Genomic DNA, 19960 nt, shown 5'->3' on the forward strand with positions numbered 1-19960 from the left:
ATTCCTCCTGCTAGGTTGATCCTGGTCATATGTTTCTCTAGCCACATCTTGGTAAGTTACACACACCACACACACACACACACACACACACACACACACAAACACACACACACACACACCACACACACACACACACACAGGAGAAAAGACATGCCGAAGGAGATCCCCAACACTGCTGTTCTGTAACACACACACACACACACACACACACACACACACACACACACACACATGGCATCAGCTTCAGGCAAACAGGCATTGGATGTAAAAATTGTCCTTTTTAGTGTCAGTTTAACTTATTATTTTTTTAAACGTTTAACTTTGACTGTCATTCTACCCCCCGCCCAGCAACTTCAGTCCCACTTGTCTCCAATTCCACATCCCAACCCTCAGCTTCCCTCAGCCCATCCCACCTATCTCTGTTGGCCACCCTCTTCGGATTTCTACGCACCATATATCTTTCAACTATGCTGTGATGTTTAACATGCAATTTCAATCTATCTAATCGAATAGAATCCACAGATTGCGAGTTGAAGATAAATACTTTTACTAAGAGTATTAGTATATTASTAATTGACTGACCCGGTCTCTCCAGATCTCCTAACAGTACTATTTCTAGGGTCAATTTTAGATTAATGTTATGCTTTTTCAGCCATTCCTGAACCAGAGACCAGAAACAGGCTACCTGAGGCCAATATCAGAACAAATGGTCCATTGATTCTGTATCCTCACAACAAAATCTGCAGAACTGTGATGGTTGTATGCCCCAAATATTCAACACATCGTTGGTGGCCAGAATTCTGTACAATAATCTTTGATGAAAAGAACGAAGTCTTGAATCTTGCGTCGTTTTATATATCAACTCATACACCCTGTGCCATAGAATCAGTACATCAATGTATTCCCAGATATTTTGTCATCTGTATGGCACATCTGTCAACATCCTGGTCCTCAAATGAAACTGACATATTTTCCTATCTATTTATTTTTGTTCCTCCGCCAGTTATGATCCTTCAWATTGGGCAGACAGACCAGTTCCCTACCTCCTCCCGCTGCCACCTGCCTCCTCCTTTTGGGGTAATGCTGTAATCAATTGGTTGTAATCTTGGATTGAGCAGACCCTCCCATATAATTCCGATAGCTCCATGAAAGACATAACTCTCCCATTCCAATTTACACAATCATTTAAAAACAAAACAACCTTCGCAAACATCTTTTCCATTGATACAGGTCTTTTATCAACCAGCATGTTTGAGTTCAACCACAATATTATATCAACCAGCATGTTTGAGTTCAACCACAATATTATATCAACCAGCATGTTTGAGTTCAACCACAATATTTGTTGGAATGTTACACACTGTGTTAACTACCACCAGATGGGTGCTGTACAGAGCAGTAAAATTATAATGTATTTGAATTGGAACTGCGACCCACTTCCACTAATTACTACATACTTCTCCCTGTTATACAGTAGGGCAGGCCTATATTTCCTGACTACAGCTTATATTTCCTAATAGAAGTTAGCCAAGTAGACGGCTGATTTAAGCGTGTTCATAAAACAATGATGTCATGTCTAAATGGAAGAGACGTTAGTCTGAATGCGAAAATATATGATGCTTTTAGTATCTGTCTCTACGGTTCTACCGCTCCTGGCTCCTGTAAACACAGACAATTAACTAAATGATGAAACAGCCCATGGACCGTTTTTCCTTTCATAAGGAGGCTTCATCGTCATCATTATCCTTGTCATCATCAAAGTAATATTCCTCATCTTTATCATAATAATCATCATCATCATCATCTTCGACATCTAAGACCCAGACCTTTGATTCACATTAAAACTGTCATCAGACGTTATTCATATCTTTTCATCTGTTTTCTTTCTTTCTATCCATCTTTCTTTCTATCCATCATTCTTTCTATCCATCTTTCTTTCTATCCATCTTTCTTTCTATCCATCTTTCTTTCTATCCATCTTTCTTTCTATCATCATTCTTTCTATCCATCTTTCTTTCTTCCATTTTTCTTTCTTTCTTTCTTCCATTTTTTCTTTCTTTCTTTCTTTCTTTCTTTCTTTCTTTCTTTCTTTCTTTCTCTCCCTCTTAATTGCTGTCTCTTAAGGTGTATCATTTGCAGCTGCTATTAGGGATCTTATTGATGTGAGACTCAATTGATCAAAGATTTATTTTGTCTTGTCACACTGTAATTGCAATGTTCTGGGTTATTATAGAGAAAAGAACACTGACTTCAGTTTCTTTTGGCACGACTAGTATTCCAACTATGAGGGCTACTATAAGACCATACTATGCAGGTTGTATGCTAAGTAGTATCTGAACATTGGTGGGTACCATGAAGGGTAATATGAAAGGTACTGTAAAGAGTACATATGCACAGGACAAGTACTGTATCCATACTGTGAAGGGCACTATAAAGTGTACTATGTAGGGTCCAGACTTACTTGGGCAGGACCAGTATCTGCACTATGAAGATGCAGCAGAAGATGAGACAGGCACAGGTGACGTAGTATTTAAAGGCCGGCAGAGTGGTGGCTCGATACTGGGGAAATCAACACACACATGGTCAACAGGTGGTGGTCAAAATGAAGCATTTTTTTTACTGTAACTTCACATTATAACTCTCTAACACGTTCTAACTTTCACAGCAATCATCTTTTCTTTTTATGGAGTCACTGCATTTTTGTCTGGGGCAGCAGTGGCAGAATATGACATTTTCATTTTTCAATTTCATTTGCATTTGACTGAACTGGAGTGCTGTTGTCCTACAGCACCTCCTTCTCCAGAGTCTTGTTGTGAAAGAACAGTGAGATCCTCTGGATGTCCTCAGACTTCAGCCACTGCCTACAGAGAAGAGAACACAGAGACACTCAGACAGCGGTTCACACAGACACTAGCAATCCATCAGGGATATTAATAAGACACGTTCACCTCAGAACTTCCTCCCTTCCAACCATCATTTCGCACATTTCGAAGTATTTGTGTCAAGATCGTCGTCAGTGTGGAAATGACCGGACCAAGGTGCAGCGTGGTGAGCGTACATTTCTTTTTATTTTGAATGTCGCCAACAAAAACAAGAAACAACAAAAACGAACGTAAAGCTGACTAGGGCTACACAGGCCACTAACACAGACAACTACCCACAACTAAAAAAACAGTCTGCCTAAGTATGATTCCCAATCAGAGACAACGATAGACAGCTGTCCCTGATTGGGAACTATACCCGGCCAAAACATAGAAACAGAAAACATAGAAATAAAGAAACTAGAATGCCCACCCTAGTCACACCCTAGCTTAACCAAAATAGAGAATAAAAGCCTCTCTATGGCCAGGGCGTGACTGTACCCCCCCAAAGGTGCGGACTCCGGCCGCAAAACCTGACTCTATAGGGGAGGGTCCGGGTGGGCATCTACTTCAGTGGCAGCTCCGGTGCGGGAAGCAGACCCCGCTCCACCTCTGGCTCCTCCCACTTTGGTGGCGCCTCTGGACTGGGGACCCTCGCTGCAGGCCCCGGACTGTGGACCGTCGCTGGCGGCCCCGGACTGGGGACTGTCGCTGGAGGCTCCGGACTGGAGGCCGTCGCTGGAGGCTCCGGACTGGAGGCCGTCGTTGGAGGCTCCGGACTGGAGACCGTCGCTGGAGGCTCCGGACTGGAGACCGTCGCTGCAGGCTCTGGACTGCGGATCAATACTGGAGGCTTCGTGCCATGGATCCTCATTGCAGGCTCCGGGCCATGGACCATCACTAGAGGCTTCGTTCCATGAATCATCACTGGAGGCTTCGTGCCATGGATCATCACTGGAGGCTTCGTGCCATGGATCCTCACTGGAGTGAGGAGACGTATGGACAGCCTGGGGTGTGGAGCTGCCACAGGGCTTACCAGGCTGGGGAGACATACAGGAGGCCTGGTTCTGGGAGCAGGCACAGGACTCACCAGGCTGGGGAGACATACTGGAGGCCTGGTTCTTGGAGCAGGCACCGGATACACTGGGCCGTGGAGGCGCACTGGAGGTCTCGAGCATAGAGCCTGCACAACCCGTCCTGGCTGGATGGTTACCTTCGCCCGGCAAAGGCGGGGCGCTGGCACAGGACGCACTGGGCTGTGCAGACGCACTGGAGACAGTGCGCAGAGCCGGCGCAGGATATCCTGGGCTGTAGAGACGCACTGGCGGCCAGATGCGCTGAGCCAGCACCATCCGTCCTGGCTGGATGCCCACTCTAGCCCGGCCGATGCGGCGAGCTGGAATGTAGCGCACCGGGCTGTGAACGCACACTGGAGACACCGTGCGCTCTACCGCATAACACGGTGCCTGACCAGTACCACGCTCCTTACGGTAACCACGAGGAGTTGGCTCAGGTCTGAATCCTGACTCAGCTAATGTGCTCGTATGCCCCCCCCCAAAAAAGAATGTTTGGAGTGGCCTCCCGGTCTTTGGTGCCAGCCGTGACCCTGTGTAATCCTGGGCCCTTTTACTCGCTGCCTCCGCTTTCCTCGCTGCTTCCACCTGCTCCCAGGGCAGGCGATCCTTTCCCGCCAGGATCTCCTCCCACCCTAGTCACACCCTGGCCTAACCAAAATAGAGAATAAAAGCCTCTCTATGGCCAGGGCGTGACAATTTGTGAGATGTTTTTTTTCTTATTACACTTCAAATTTTTAATAACTATTGTTTCATGTGTTATTGTATGTTGTTTTTTTAAGTATCTGCACTCCTGCCTACATAATTGCCCCTTGTGGGATAAAGAACGTATTTTGAATTTAATTGAATTTAACGTAAATCCACTTGTCATATAATTGTTGGTGAGGTACTGAACTAAGTGCTTCATACAAATGATTATACAACACACTTTTCACAAGCTCTCAAAGAGCTTTAGTTAATACGGTGGTGAACTCACCTCGACCACCACCAATGTGAAGCACCTACCCAACTCGGTGATGCATCCTTTGTGCCACAAATTGTCTGTCACTGTGCTAGAAATAGAACAAAGCAGGTTTGTAGTAGTACTAACTTCTGGGAGTTGATGCCGTCGATGGTTCTGATCATCCTCTCTTCCAGTTCCTCTTCAAACCGTCTCTTCTGAGATTTGGTCCTGAGGGGACACCGAGCACACAGTACGGTGAGTATGTGGAACATTATCTATCCTGTGGTGTTGTGGTCTTAAGACATGACTGGTGTAAAGGAAAGATGACTGATCTATAGAGGTAAAGTCTGGTGGTCTGATGTAAAGGAAAGATGACTGATCTGTAGGGGTAAAGTCTGGTAGTCTGATGCAAAGGAAAGATGACTGATCTTTAAGTCTCACCTCTCTCTTCTCTGGTAGTGATACTGGCCCATTGGAACATCCTAAAACATACAATCACAGAAGGTGAGGCTGGACACAAGTCTGTGTTTCTCTGTGTGTGTGTGTTTATGTACGTGTGTTTATGTGTGTGCTCACCGTAGTGTTTATTTTGCCGTTGTCAGTGGTCATGCTGTCTCGATGGTGCAGGTTAGCAAAAGGTTTTGCCGCCCCCCAGGACTCCAGGTACCGAGTCATTCTGACCGACGCCCTCATCTTCCCTCCTTCCAAAGAGGAACGAGAACGTGCGCACAGGTGAGGGCTCCGCCTCTCAGCCTGGACAACCAATCAGGTTGGAAAGAAGTCAAACTTGTTTCTTTTTATTCTTTAAGATGCATTGCTCAGTTCAAGCAAACAGCTGTTGTAGTATTTCTGCATTATAAACAGTAGTATAGAACCAATAAATTGGTAGTGTTTCAACTTTAGTTTTCAAAGTATGTTATATCTGTGGTTGTGTTTGGACCATGTTTGGACCACATTCTCATGTCTCACCTTGGGGTTGATGACCAGGTAAGTGATGACTCCGTGTTCCTTCAGGTAAAAGTCTCTACTCTGTCCCTCCCCTGGTTCCACCTTATAGGAGCCCTTCAGATGCTCCAATGTTACTGAGGAGATATGGACACGCCTGGGGGAGGAGAGGAGAAGTGAGAGGGAGGAAGAGAGAGGAAAAGATAGGGGCGGTGAATAATAATCATAAGCCAAATGGTTTGTGAATGCAAATATGTATTGGGAACTATTTTAAGAAAGAGCAGACCCTCTATTGGTTGATCTTACCCTGGCACGCCCCCTGCCTCCATGTGATTGGCTAAAGTGACGTCATGTGACCAGACGTCGTACTGCCACTTCTGGAGGCCGATGACGCCACACAGCACGTTCCCAGAATGCACCCCGACTCGCATATTGATATCCACACCAGTAGCATCACGCACCTTCCTGAGGTAAACATGTATAACCTCATATGAACCGCTGTTTTGTTCTATGGGGTGAAAAAGAATGTGTTTGTGTGTATTTGTGTTTGTGTGTGTGTTTGCAGGTAGTGTGTATGTGTGTGTGTTTGTGTGTAGAGAGGATTAGCTTATCATCTCTAGTTCACATGGTGCTTGCACTACAGCTCACACATATATATTTATCCCCTTTTTGTTCCGCTGGCTTCCATTTAAGAAACGTTTTAACAGAATCAGCGGAATGAATACACCCCTGATCACCCCCAAATACAGTTTCAGCTTTCCATTGCGTATGGTAGTGCATATGTATATTTGTGTTTTGTGTTGTTTGTGTTGTGTGTGTGTTGTTTGTGCTGTGTGTGTGTGTGTGTGTGTGTGTGTGTGTGTGTGTGTGGTGTGTGTGTGTGTGTGTGTGTTGTGTGTGTGTGTGTGTGTGTGTGGTGGGTGGTGTGTGTGTGTGTGTGTGTGTGTGTGTGTGGTGTGTGTGTGTGTGTGTGTGTGTGTGTGTGTGTGTGTTGTGTGTGAAAGCAGAGAGCTGGTGTTTTACTTGATGGCCTCACACATGTCCAGTCCCATCTTGACCCAGTTGCGTGCGTGGGTGAGGGAGAGACTCTGGTAGGCCTGATACACAGTAGTAACAATCACCAGGATCTTTATACGCATACATCTCATTCTCCTGGAAGAGAAGAGAGGGGGGGTGGCAGAGAGAGAGAGAGAGAGGAGAGAGGGAGAGGGAGGGGGAGAGAAGGGAGGTTGTAGGGACAGGATTAGGTAGAGGGGGCAACAGATGGACAGAGATAATTAGGGAGAGCGAGAAAGAGAGAGAGAGAGAATTTCAGAATCAGAATAAAAAACATACTTTGTGTAAAAGAAAATTAGAAAAAAAAAGTTTAAATCAAAAGATGACCTGTACAGATGTAGGACCTTAATTTGATCATTATTTTGTTGCTCAAAACTTGTAGTGTATTTGAGGTTTTAAAAAGGCTTCTAAAGTTTGTCATTTCCACTTTAAAATCTCAGACTTAATTTGCCATAAAATAAATGTATCAACCCATACAAAAACAGTCATTCACATTTCTTCTTGTTTCAGCAGCATTATTTCCTCTGTAGTTCACAGATTAGGCAAATAACCATAAAGCTTTTTATCAACCTTGCATGAACTTTGCATAGCCTTAGGAACTGTATTGGTGTGCATCCCCAGTGAACCCATACACCGACACGTGCTAATGACCTCTCTCACACCACACTGATGCCCAAAACACACTCCACTAGATGTTAGGCTGCTTACAGCAATGCTCAAGCATCCTAACTCTCCGTCTATATTATATAACAACCACATTTCTGGGGCGCTAGGCAGTGTGTATCTGTGTGTCTGTCTGTCTGTGTGTGTGTGTGTGTGTGTGTGTGTGTGTGTGTGTGTGTGTGTGCGTGCGTGCGTGCGTCGTGCGTGTGTGTGTGTGTCGCGTGTGTGCGTGCGTGCGTGTGTGTGTGTGTTGTGTGTAGGCCTGTAGTTGTACTGACATGAATCAACAGCCAACACTCCCATCCGAGAAAACACAGGAGATCAGCAAGGGAGAAAACTTCCCACGGATGTACAATATTACGCACAAGAACAACTGCCGTTATGTAGTATGGTGCATATACACAGTGATTGAGGGCATTTGTGAGCGTACTAGTCTGTGAGTGTGCTAGTTAGGTGTGTGTGTGTGTGTGTGTGTGTGTGTGTGGGTGTGGGTGTGTGTGTGTGTGTGGTGTGTGTGTGTGTGTGTGTGTGTGGTGGTGTGTGTGTGGTGTGTGTGTGTGTGGTGTGTGTGTGTGTGTGTGTGTGTGTGTGTGTGTGTGTGTGGTGTGGTGTGGTGTGTGCGTGTGCGTGTGCGTGCGTGTCATGCGTCGTGCGTGTGTGTGCGTGTGTGTGTCATTCTTATGCATGCGTGTGATGTTACCTTGGCTATCTGGTCAAACTTGCCGAACAATTCATTGAGCATGTGCACCAGTTCTCCTGGTGAACAGTCACCAGCCAGCTTAGTGAACCCTACGATGTCTGCATACAGAATACTGAAACAGAGAGAGAGAGAGAGAGAGATGAATACACATTAAAACACGTCAAAAGAACAGCATTCTTTTCCTTTCCTCCTCTACCTCCTCTCATCTGAGATTTCAGCACCGTGGACAGCGATGGACAGCAGCCATCTAAATTGCAGCCATTCCCCACTGTCTGGGAGAATCTCTGAAGAGAACTGGGCCTAACCAGGAAGACTATTTAGCTGTTAGTGAGAAGACTTAGAAGACACAGAGGCAAGGGCGGACTGGGAGCAGAAGTCGTCTCTGGAATTTCTGACAAACCGGACAATTTGACCAGCCCGTCGCTCTTGCATGGAGAATAATGAATACAGAGGTACCTTCAGCACCACAGGACAGTGGACACTGACATCGACCAGTAGAACCAATCAGCAAGCCAATTTGGTTCACTAAGACTTAGAAGACTTCCAGGATAAAAAAAATACAGGGAGACCTTAGTACAGTATCAACTTACGATTCCTCTGATCCGAGTGTATTAGTTTGGAGTAGATTAACGTATTCTCCTTCAGTGGAGATACAATCAGATACTCGCAGTCCTTGAAAATACATTATTAATGGTAAATTACTTCTGAGCTCTACACCCTTCACAAATATTCACGCACACATAGACACAGGATTCTGCATACACACAAACGCGTGAGAACCACTCCAAAGAGAGGACATTGCTACATCCCTCTCAGTTCTACCACGATGATGGAAAAGGCATTACTAACTACAACCCATTAGAGCTTCAATACATAGACGATGATTTGACTGGCCTTATGATTACAGAATGGAGTTGAGTGGAGCTCTTCAGTTTACAGAAGGAGATCATTGACTGTATGTATAGTATATAGGATCTACTTGACTCGCTATTTCAACAGTGATCTCCAATGTAATCCAGTAGACTGGGACCTGGATTAACTGAGCATATCACTATCACTACAGAACACTAAGGTACACAGATAACGCAAACAGGACACAGCATAGATGACCTATCTAGGATGAAGAGAAGAGTGGAGAGAACATAAAAATAGGGTAGAGTTAGTTGAGTAGAGTAGAGTTGGGTAGAGTAGAGTAGGGCAGAGTAGAGTAGTGTAGAGTAGGGTTGAGTAGAATAGGGTAGAGTAGAGTAAAGTAGAGTAGAGTAGAGTAGAGTAGAGTAGAGTAGAGTAGAGTAGGGTCGGTAGGGTAGGGTAGGGTAGGGTCAGGTAGGGTAGGGTAGAGTACAGTAGAGTAGGATAGAGTAGAGTAGGGTAGGGTAGAGTATGGTCGGGTAGGGTAGGGTAGGGTTAGGGTAGAGAAGAGTAGTGTAGGGTCGAGTAAAGTAGAGTAAGGTAGAGTAGAGTGAGGTAGAGTAGAGTAGGGTAGGGTAGGGTAGAGAAGAGTAGTGTAAGTGTAGGGTAGAGTAGAGTAGAGTAGAGTAAGGTAGAGTAGAGTGAGGTAGAGGTAGAGTAGAGTAGAGTAGAGTAGAGTAGAGTAGAGTAGAGTAGAGTAGAGTAGAGTAGAGTAGAGTAGAGTAGAATAGAGTAGGGTAGAGTAGGGTAGAGTAGGGGTAGAGTAGAAGTAGAGTAGGGTAGGGTAGAGTAGGGTCGGGTAGAGTAGAGTAGAGTAAAGTAGAGTAGGGTAGGGTAGAGAGGATAGAGTAGAGTAGAGTAGATTTAGGGTAGATAAGAGTAGAGTAGAGAGAGTAGGGGCGTGTAGAGTAGAGTAGAGTAAAAGTAGAGTAGGGTAGGGTAGAGAAAGGAAAGGAGTAGAGTAGAGTAGAGTAGGGTAGATTAAGAGTAGAGTAGGGTCGGATAGGGTAGAGTAGAAGTATGGGTAGAGTAGGGTAGAGTAGAGTAGAGGTAGAGTAGAAGTAGGGTGGGTAGGGTCGGGTAGGGTAGAGTTAGAAGTAGGATAGAGTAAGTAGAGTAGATGTAAGAGTAAGAGTAGAGTAGGGTATAGAGTACGGTCGGGTAAGGGTAGGGTAGGGTAGTGGTAGGTAGGGTAGGGTAGAAAATAGGGTAGAGTGAGTGAGTTCGAGTAGAGTAGGGGGTAAGAGTGAGTAGAAAGGGTTGAGTAGGTGTAGATAGGTAGGTGAGTAGAGTAGAGTAGGTAGGAGGGGTAGGAGTAGATTGGGAGTGATTAGGTCGGGTGGGGTAGGGTGACGTGAGTGGGGTCGGTGGGGGAGAGTAGAGGTGAGTAGAGGTCAGAGTAGGTGAGGGTTGTTAGAGTAGGGTTGTGAGTGAGTAAGTAATGGTAGAGTAAGAGTAGAGTAGGAGAGGTAGGTAGAGAGGTGAGGGGTGTGGATGTATGAGGGTGAGTGTGTGAAGTTGAGGGTAGTAGAGTAAAGGTAGAGTAGGTAGGGTAAGAGGTAGAGTAGAGTGGTAGGGTTAGGAGTAGGTCGGTTAGAGTAGAGTGGGGTGAATGGTTAGGTAGGAGTAGATGGTAGGGTAAGAGAAGTAGGTGAGTAGAGTAAGAGTAAGGTGATAAGAGTAGTAGGTATTAGTAAGAAACTAGAGAGACGTGGAGAAGGGTCCGGGTAGGGTAAGGGTATGGTAGAGTAGAGTAGGGTAGAGTAGAGAGTAAGAGTAGAGTAGGGTAGAGTAGGGTAGAGTAGAGTAGAGTAGAGTAGAAGTAGAGTAGAGTAGGGTAGAGTAGGGTCGGGGTTTTTCCCCGGGTAAAGGGTAGGGTAGGTAGGGTATGAGTTAGAGTAGGATAGAGTAGAGAAGGATATGGAGTAAGCAGTGAGTAGAGTAGAGTGGGGTAGAGTAGAGAGAGGAATAGAGGAAGGTAGAGTAGAGTAGGGTAGATTAGGTGCGGGTAGAATAGAGTAGAGTAAAGAGTAGGGGTAGGGTAGGGTAAGAGAAGGATAGAGTAGAGTAGAGTAGAATAGAGTAGGGTAAGTATAGGGTAGAGTAGGGTCGGGTAGGGTAAGGGTAGGGTAAGAGTAGGAAATAGAGAGAGTAGAGTAGTGTAGGGTAGGGAGGGTAGAGTAGAGTAGGGTAGGGTAAGATTAGAGTAGGGTAGAGAGAGTAGAGTAGAGGTATAGTAGAGTAGAGTAGAGTAGAGTAAGAGTAGGGTCGGTCGGGTAGAGTAAGAGTAGAGTAAGGGTAGCGTAGAGTAGGGTAGGTAGGGTAGAGTGAAGTAGAGTAGGGTTGACAGTAGGGTCGGTCGCGATCGTAACGGGATAGGAGGGTAGAGTAAGAAGTAGCGTAGAGTAGAGTAGGGTAGAGTAGAGTTAGGGTGGAGTAGAGTTAGATTAGAGTAGGGGTCGGTAGTTAGGAAGTAAGTAGAGTAGGATAAGATTAGAGTAGAGTATGGTTCCGGTATGGTAGAGTAGAGTAGAAGTAGAGGTAGAGTAGAGTAGAGTAGGAGTAGAGTAGAGTAGAGTAGAGTAGAGTAGGGTAGAGTAGGGTCGGGGCAGGGTAGGGTGGGTAGGAGTAGAGTAGGGTAGAGTAGAGTAGGGTAAGAAGTAGGGTCGGGGTAGGGTCGGGTAGGTAGAGTTAGAGTAGAAAGAGGTCAGAGTAGAGTAAGGGTAATAGAGTAGAGTTTATTAGAGTATGGGTAGGATAGAGTAGGGTCGGGTAGAGTAGAGTAGAGTAGAGTAGGTAGGGTAGAGTAGGCAGTGTAGAGTAGTAGAGTAAAAGTAAGAAGTAGGGTAGAGCAGAAGGGTAGGGGTGGAGCAGAGTAGAGTAGAGTAGGGGGTAGGGTAGGGTAGGCTAAGGAGGGTAGGGGAGAAGAGTAGGGTAGGGTAGAGTAGAGTAGAGTAGGGGAGTTAGAGTAAGGTGGAGTAGAGTAAGAGTAAGAGTAAGAATAGGAATAAGGGTAAGAGTAGAGTAGAGTAGAGTAGAGTAGAGTAGAGTAGAGTAGAGTAGAGTAGAGAAGAGATAGATGTGTACCTGACGTTGGTATGTCGTTGGACATAGAGGTTGTGAAAGTTGTTGGTGCCCTCTGCCCGGCCGAAGTCCCTGTCCCTTGGTCCCTGTAACCTCTGAATGATCTCTGCCTTCATCACGCGGGCGATATGGGCCGGGAGCAGGGACAACAATAACCTCTCCTGGAGAGAGGGAGGGAGAGAGAGATATGTACTGTGATGTCCAAATGAACTGCTTTAGGTGTGCAGTGTACCCTGATATTTTTGAGTGCATAACTCTGTATCAGGGCCAGGTCTCTCTATGGGTAATAACAGTAATATTAATGGAAGGTTACTAAAAGCTATTTTCTGTATTCAGTCTCTTAAATGGCAGGAAATGTACTTGATTCACAGTCTGCAATTAACCATGTGTGTGCACGTGTGTGCGTGCAGGCGCGCGTCTGTTTTCATTGATTGCAGTGAGTGTAAATCAGACTGACGAGCACTCATCACAACGTGGTCAATTATTTCTCCAGCAGCAGGCTGGGAAGGGAAGCAAACATTTAGATGTGGTACCAGCTCAACTCTAGGAATGCAGATCATCTAATTTAATGAAGATGTTTTCCTCTTGCTTCCTCCAGTTTCTGCTGTCATGAACTTGATTATACGTCTTCATCTATGTACGACAATAACATTTTCTCAACCCTGGCCTGCCCTCTGGGATACCAGTTCAACGGGTCATTTTAAGTGATTTATAAACAGAAAATCACTTAGTTACTCTATTTCCAGCTTCTAAGAGCAACAGAGGATGTGGTGGTAGGTAAGAGTCAGCCAGTTGTTATAATGCCTTTATGAAGTGACATTAAGATGACCTTAACGTCTATGTAGTGACATAATGAGGCAGAAAGAAAAGTGAGTCTGCTGGACAGAGATACCCTGTGTGTGTGTGTGTGTGTGTGTGTGTGTGTTGTTTGTGTGTGTGTGTGTGTGTGTGTGTGTGTGTGTGTGTGTGTTGTGTGTGTGTGTGTGGTGTGTGTGTGTGTGTGTGTGTGTGTGTGTGTGTGTGTGTGTGTGTGTGTGTGAGGAAGTGCGTGCGTGCGATAGGGAGATAATGGCTGGATTTCAAAGTGAAGGAATTTATGATTTTTGCTTTTGTCATGAACAGAAAAAACATCAAAACAGCTGCATAATTATTATTTTTAAATCGATCAGACGTTGTTTCAAGAGATGGAGAGGAGGGGAGCGAGGGAGGGGAGGCAGGGAACGAAGGAAGAGAGGTTGTTAACAAGCAAAGTCTATTTTTAGCCACCAACCGCTGCAGTCTCCATCCTATCCCCAAACCTCTTCTGGATTAATTTGCCGCTGTGTGTTAGGCAATGGGCTCAAGTGTGTGTGTATATAGGGTGTGTGTGTGTGTGTGTGTGTGTGTGTGTGTGTGTGTGTGTGTGTGTGTGTGTGTGTGTGTGTGTGTGTGTGTGTGTGTGTGTGTGTCGTGTGTGTGTGTGTGTGTGTGTGTGTGTGTGTGTGTGTCATCCTTGGGTCGCTCGTCTTTTCAGTTCGCTGCAGCTAGCAACTGGAACGAGCTGCAACAAACACTCAAATTGGACAGTTTTATCTCAATCTCTTCATTCAAAGACTCAATCATYGACACTCTTACTGACAGTTGGGGCTGCTTTGCGTGATGTATTGTTGTCTCTAGCTTCTTGCCCTTTGTGCTGTTGTCTGTGCCCAATAATGTTTGTACCATGTTTTGTGCTGCTACCATGTTGTGTTGCTACTATGTTGTTGTCATGTTGTGTTGCTAACATGCTGTGTTGTCATGTGTTGCTGCCTTGCTATGTTATTGTCTTAGGTCTCTCTTTATGTAGTGTTGTGTTGTCTCTCTTGTCGTGATGTGTGTTTTGTCCTATATTTATATGTTATTTATTTTTGTATTAAAAAAATGTAATCCCAGCCCCCGTCCCTGCAGGAGGCCTTTTGCCTTTTGGTAGGCTGACATTGTAAATAAGAATTTGTTCTAAACTGACTTGCCGAGTTAAATAAAGGTTAAATAAAACGTTTTAAATATAGAGGTTGTCTCAACCTGCCATCCTGGAAAAAGCTGAAGAGTTGAGAGGCAGAGTTGGGTTCTGCTGCTCCCGGACTAGACCACTGGTTGGCTGACCAGGTCGACTGACTCTGTTCCCTGGCAACCTGGTTGATAACACACAGGTGTGAAATGGCCTTCTGATGCAGGACAATTGACTCAGGCTGAAATTTCGGGTTGGTAGCCTACCTCAGCTGTAAGAATTTACAAAGTTTGTCTCTATGTCGCTGGGCCAGAGAGAGGGTTTGAGAGAAGTTTTTCTACTGCTGCCCCAAAATGTATGAAGTAGATTTTTAACTCAGAAAAACCCCTCTTGTGCAGGCATGGCTGTGTCCCCAGTGGCCGGTTCGTGAAGGCCAGTGATTTTAAGACACTGGAGGAGGCAGGAGTCCCGCAGCCCCATGTCGCCACCCGTTCCATGGCATGGAGGGAGCGGGCAGTGAGGGTCAAGGTACTCACAGTGTCTGTGAGGCTGGACTGCCCAGCTTGAGTCATGCCATGCTGCTGGAAGTGTCCAGGCTGGTGGAGGAGACCATCCCACCAAGTCAGGCCAGGTATCCTCAGCCAGAACAGGACAAGCGCACTGGTTAGGTGGAGGCTCTCATACGGGGGCTAGATGTGCATCCCGGTCCGGAGCCAGAGGCAGGCCCCAAATGGTCCAGGCTGTGGATCCAGTGCTGGTCGTGGGTCTGGCTGTGCTGTGTCCTGAAGGCAGGATTGAGCCTCAGACCCAGTGCTGGTCGTGGTTCTGGCTGTGCTGTGTCCTCAGGGGGTGGTGAAGGTTGTGGACCCAGAGCTGGAGCTGGGTAAGCAGATGGCACTGGACTGGATGACGGACCTAGGACTGGAAATGAGTCGGCCGGTGAGTCCAGGACAGGGCCGGACATCGGACCCAGAGCTGGTGCTGCAAATAGGCCCAGGTCACTGCTGGAATGGTCCTCAGGAACACTGGGACCAGGACGGTGGTCGGGTCTGGTAACAGCAGGTTGACCAGGAGAGACACAGGCTGTGTCGGTTGGGGTGCCAGCTGAGTGGCTGCAGGGCTGACTGGCAGTCTGCAGGTTGAGCAGGTTAGAGCTCTGGCATTTGCTGGACTGGCTGCAGCACCGGGGAGCTCCGGCTTACCCCAAAACTAAGGTGCCGGTTTAGATAAGGGACGATTGCTTGGATACCCGGTTAGAGGCACAATGACGAACAGGACACAGATTCAAGTTCAATCCTTTAATTGCCTCAGGCACCCAATTGGTGCTCTATTTTACACACACACACAATGAATACTTTATACGCTCTATGTGCGTGTGTGTATATGCGTGTGTGTCTATACCGTTTATGTCTGTGCAAAGTAGGCCTACCTGCTGGTGTTTCTCAAACTCCAGTTTGATGGGGGACTTGATGCAGTTGCAGGTGTCCTGGTAGGTCTGTCTGAGGGCCAGGTCCATCAGGTGCTTATGGTACGCTCCAGCCAGGTTACCACACGTAAAGATAATGATGTTAGCCAGGATCTGATAGAGGAGAGGAGAGGAGGGAGAGGAGAGGAGAGGAGAGGAGAGGAAATAGAATAGCCTTAGTCCTCCTAGGAGAAAATTCTTATTCACAGACTGAATACATTTTACAGACGGAATACATTTTACCAGACAACCAACCTAACAAACCCACACCCAGACATTACCATTGCCATTCCTGACTTGCCTAGCTAAATAAAGGTAAAATAAAAAAGTAAAAAAATACAAAATATCCATCCCATCCGCTGTGTGTGCAGTCACAGTGGCCTCACACATCAGACACCCCCTAACTGACTGATGCATGGGCCTCATACAGACATGATGAAACTTCACAATGGTCAGCTGGTGGGAAAGAAGGGGTATAGAAGAACACAGATGCTATTGGAGACTTGAATAAAATGCTGAAAGAGTCACATGTGAATGACTCAATCAAGAGAAATACAAATCCCCCCCCGCCCCCTAACATACACACAGAGGAGACTCATAAAGATAAACTCAGTGTCTGACGCCAGTGCAGATGAAGTCTTCTATAATCTAATAACCCAATGTCCATCTATACAACTCAATAACACATTATTGCCCCATAAACCTGCCCTAGTACACACATCTTGTTTCATGTAGTGTGCCACTATGTCAACATCAGGCTCATCAAAGCCCTGTAAATAAATAGACACAGATCTTCAGAAGACCAGGCAATAAGTGTGTTTATTACATGTTTATTTACAGAGACATGTTAAGGGTTTTTCCAGTAAACCATGGTGTTTGTGTGTGTGACTGTGTGTGTGTGTGTGCACACGCAAGCACCATGAGAGGGATAGAGATTGGCTGAGGTTGTGTGTACCTGTGTGTGCATGTGCACGTGCCAGCCTACCTGCATGCATACCTATGTCACAGACTTTGTGGGTAACATCCATGTCTTTTATTTCTGGCTATGTGAAAATATTGTTAGCATTGACCAACAGCACAGACATACTGACGTTCTGTTGTAGCTTCACTGACCTAGCTAGCTTCGATAGAGCAGGACATTATGCCCAGTTCATTTATTCCTCGGCAGCATCCCAGATGGCATTCTATTCCCTATGTTGTGCATTACGTTTGACCAGGGCCTGTAGAGAATAGGATGCTATTTGGAACACAGGCTCAGCCTCTAGCCCCAGCTCTCAGAGTAGCTATTCATTTAGACTGAGAGCTCTACTCTGGTAATGAGGAGCGTACTGAGGGCCCACACAGAGTAGAGGGAGAGCGAGAGATCGGGACGAGAGAGAGAAAGAGAGAGAGGGGGACAAACAGAGACAGCCGCTGGATAGAAGCAGGTTGATGTTGATTGTCTTGCCCTGGAGGCAGAACTGAGTGATTTCCAGTAGATGGGCCAACTGTCAAAATTGGTTATATCATAAAAATGTATGAAAATAAAATGTATGTGTGTGTATGTGGTGTGTGTGAGTGTGTGCTTTGAATCTGTGTATGTGTTTATGTTTAAATGTGTGTGTGTATGGGTGTACCCTTACCTGCCACACCAGTGGTTCCAAGGCCTCTGCAGTAAACGCTAGACACACACTGAGTGTGATTGTGTGTGATAAACATGTGATGATGCTGGCTAGGACTGCTCCCCTCATGGAGAACGGCAGCATGGTGTAGACCACAAACACTATGAACAGGAAGAAGGACACCTGGGAGAGAGGAAGACACAGGATGTTACCGGGGGAAACTTTAACATGTTACACCACAAACACTGTGAATAGGAAGAAGGGAGAAAAGAAGTAGGAAGTCATAGGGAGATTCTTAATTGGACAAAAGTTTGTCCTCTCCTCTCCTCTACTCCATCCTCCTTTCTTCTGTGATCCGGAAACCAAATAAGTGGTTGAGTGGTCGAGGGGATTGTCAATTCGTTAGTAGGCAAACGAAGGCGTCTGTGCCACTCCTCAATTACCTACTTTGACAGAGGATGCACAAGAGTATCCTCACGGCGTCTAGCACAGTGTTTTACAATATGCCACACCCCTTTGAATCAGCTGTTGTTTTCTTGAAGGAGAAAAGCATGCACACATTTAAAAACAATACTCTACTTAATGTTTATCTATAAAATGTCTGCCACAACTATCTTCATTTGTTTTATCACTTTACACATTTATTTTGGGATCCACCCCTGTAAACATCCTTTGTCTGAAGACGCGTGGGTGGAGAAGGAGAGTCTAATTTCATACAAGCGCATCTGTTTCCAGAAGATGGAGGAGAATAAAACCAATTGAGATTCTCCCATTAAATATTACAGGGAGACACTTTAACATGTTACATGATGACATCCTGGGAGAGAGGAAGTAACGGAACATTCCAAGAAGTCACTTCTGTCACTGCACTATGTTCCACCAGGCATCAGCACAAACTTTTCTCTGACTCTTAAATGTTTGGTCTACTACATAAATCATGACTAGGGTTACAAAATTCTGCAAACTTTCCCAAAATACCCAGTTTTCCAGAAGTTCTGGTTGCATGATGCCGGATTTCCTGCTGATTCCTGGAATCTTCCAAACATCATTTTGGGGAAAACCCCTGAATTTTGGGAAAGTTAACAGGATTTTGCAACCCTAATCATGAATCACGTGTGTGCATTAGCCTACCAAGCTAAATCCATAGGCAAGTTTACTCATCATACAACATTAGTTTGGGGAACCTTTCGCAGCACAGAGTTGTTAATAACAGCCTAAATCATATCACGTTATAGTTATAGCACTACTGACATACCAGGATCAGAACAGGAAAGGAGGAGCTGGACACAGGAACTTAACAAACAGATAACGAGGTCATGGCTCAGAGCGTAACCCATCACAACCCATGGCCCTGACTCCATGCAGCACCATGTACACCAACCAAGACCTCACTAACAGGAAGTGGTGTCTGACAGGGACAGGAAGTAGGAAATGGAATAGGAAGTCAACAGAGGGTCACAGTGAGTGTCTATATCACAGTAGTTCAAAGGTAAGGGTTCAGGAAAGACAGAGAGATGACAGACACTATGACTACTAGAGGGATAGAGGGATATTGTGCAGAGAGATTTGATTTGATTTACTAGGATTCCCATTAGCTGACGCCAATGGCGATAGCTAATCTTACTGGTGTCCGACATATAACGAAAAAGACATTACAGACAAAAGACTTACAATTTATATACATAAAAAAACTAACATGTAGTGTGTGTGTGCATCTATCACATACATGTCAGTACATACACACAACAAGTAGGTCACATGGGGGAGAGGCGTTGTGCCGTGAGGTGTTGCTTAATTTGTTTTTTGAAACCAGGTTTGCTGTTCACTTGAGCTATATAAGATGGAAGGGCGTTCCGTGCACTCATGGCTCTGTATAATACTGTACATTTCCTTGGATTTCTTCTGGACCTGGGGACTGTGAAAAGATCCCCGATGGCATGTCTGGGGGTGTAACTGTGTGTGTCAGTGCTGTATGTAAGTTGACTATGCAAACAATTTAGAATTTCCATAAAAACAAGAAGTGACGCAGTCAGTCTTTCCTCAACTCTTAGCGAAAACAGACTGGAATGCATAGTATTAATACAGTGGCTTGCGAAATTATTCACCCCCTTGGCATTTTTCCTGTTTTGTTGCCTTACAATCATTTGATTTACACAACATGCCTACCACTTTGAAGATGCAAAATATTTTTTATTGTGAAACAAACAAGAAATAAGACAAAAAAACTGAAAACTTGAGCGTGCTTAACTATTCACCCCCCAAAGTCAATACTTTGTAGAGACACCTTTTGCAGCAATTACAGCTGCAGGTCTCTGGGGTATGTCTCCATAAGATTGGCACATCTAGCCACTGGGATTTTTGCCCATTCTTCAAGTCAAAACTGCTCCAGCTCCTTCAAGTTGGATTGGTTCCACTGGTGTACCGGAATCTTTAAGTCATACCACAGATTGGATTGAGGTCTGGGCTTTGTCACTTGCTTGGTGGTTGGTGCATGGTGGTGCCCCTTGCTTAGTGGTGTTGCAGACTCTAGGGCCTTTCAGAACAGGTGTATATATACTGAGATCGTGTGACAGATCATGTGACACTTAGATTGCACACAGGTGGACTTTATTTAACTAGTTATGTGACTTCTTAAGGTAATTGGTTGCACCAGATCTTATTTAGGGGCTTCATAACAAAAGGGGTGAATAC

The 19960-nt window shown here is 45.5% G+C and overlaps 1 protein-coding gene across 1 annotated transcript in view; it reads right to left on the reverse strand.

Annotated features, from left to right (window-relative positions):
- The window catches only part of LOC111954801 (adenylate cyclase type 2), a 73087-nt gene that overhangs the window by 36127 nt on the left and 17000 nt on the right, over positions 1-19960 (reverse strand). The window contains 14 exon segments of the mRNA XM_070436018.1: positions 139-180; positions 2462-2559; positions 2792-2861; positions 5025-5105; positions 5319-5359; positions 5454-5630; positions 5847-5979; positions 6129-6287; positions 6846-6895; positions 6897-6974; positions 8242-8353; positions 12241-12398; positions 15633-15782; positions 17291-17452. Of these exon segments, the coding sequence (XP_070292119.1) occupies positions 139-180; positions 2462-2559; positions 2792-2861; positions 5025-5105; positions 5319-5359; positions 5454-5630; positions 5847-5979; positions 6129-6287; positions 6846-6895; positions 6897-6974; positions 8242-8353; positions 12241-12398; positions 15633-15782; positions 17291-17452 (1511 nt within the window).

This window comes from Salvelinus sp. IW2-2015, linkage group LG30 (assembly GCF_002910315.2).
Source record: "Salvelinus sp. IW2-2015 linkage group LG30, ASM291031v2, whole genome shotgun sequence".
Taxonomy (NCBI): Eukaryota; Metazoa; Chordata; class Actinopteri; order Salmoniformes; family Salmonidae; genus Salvelinus; species Salvelinus sp. IW2-2015.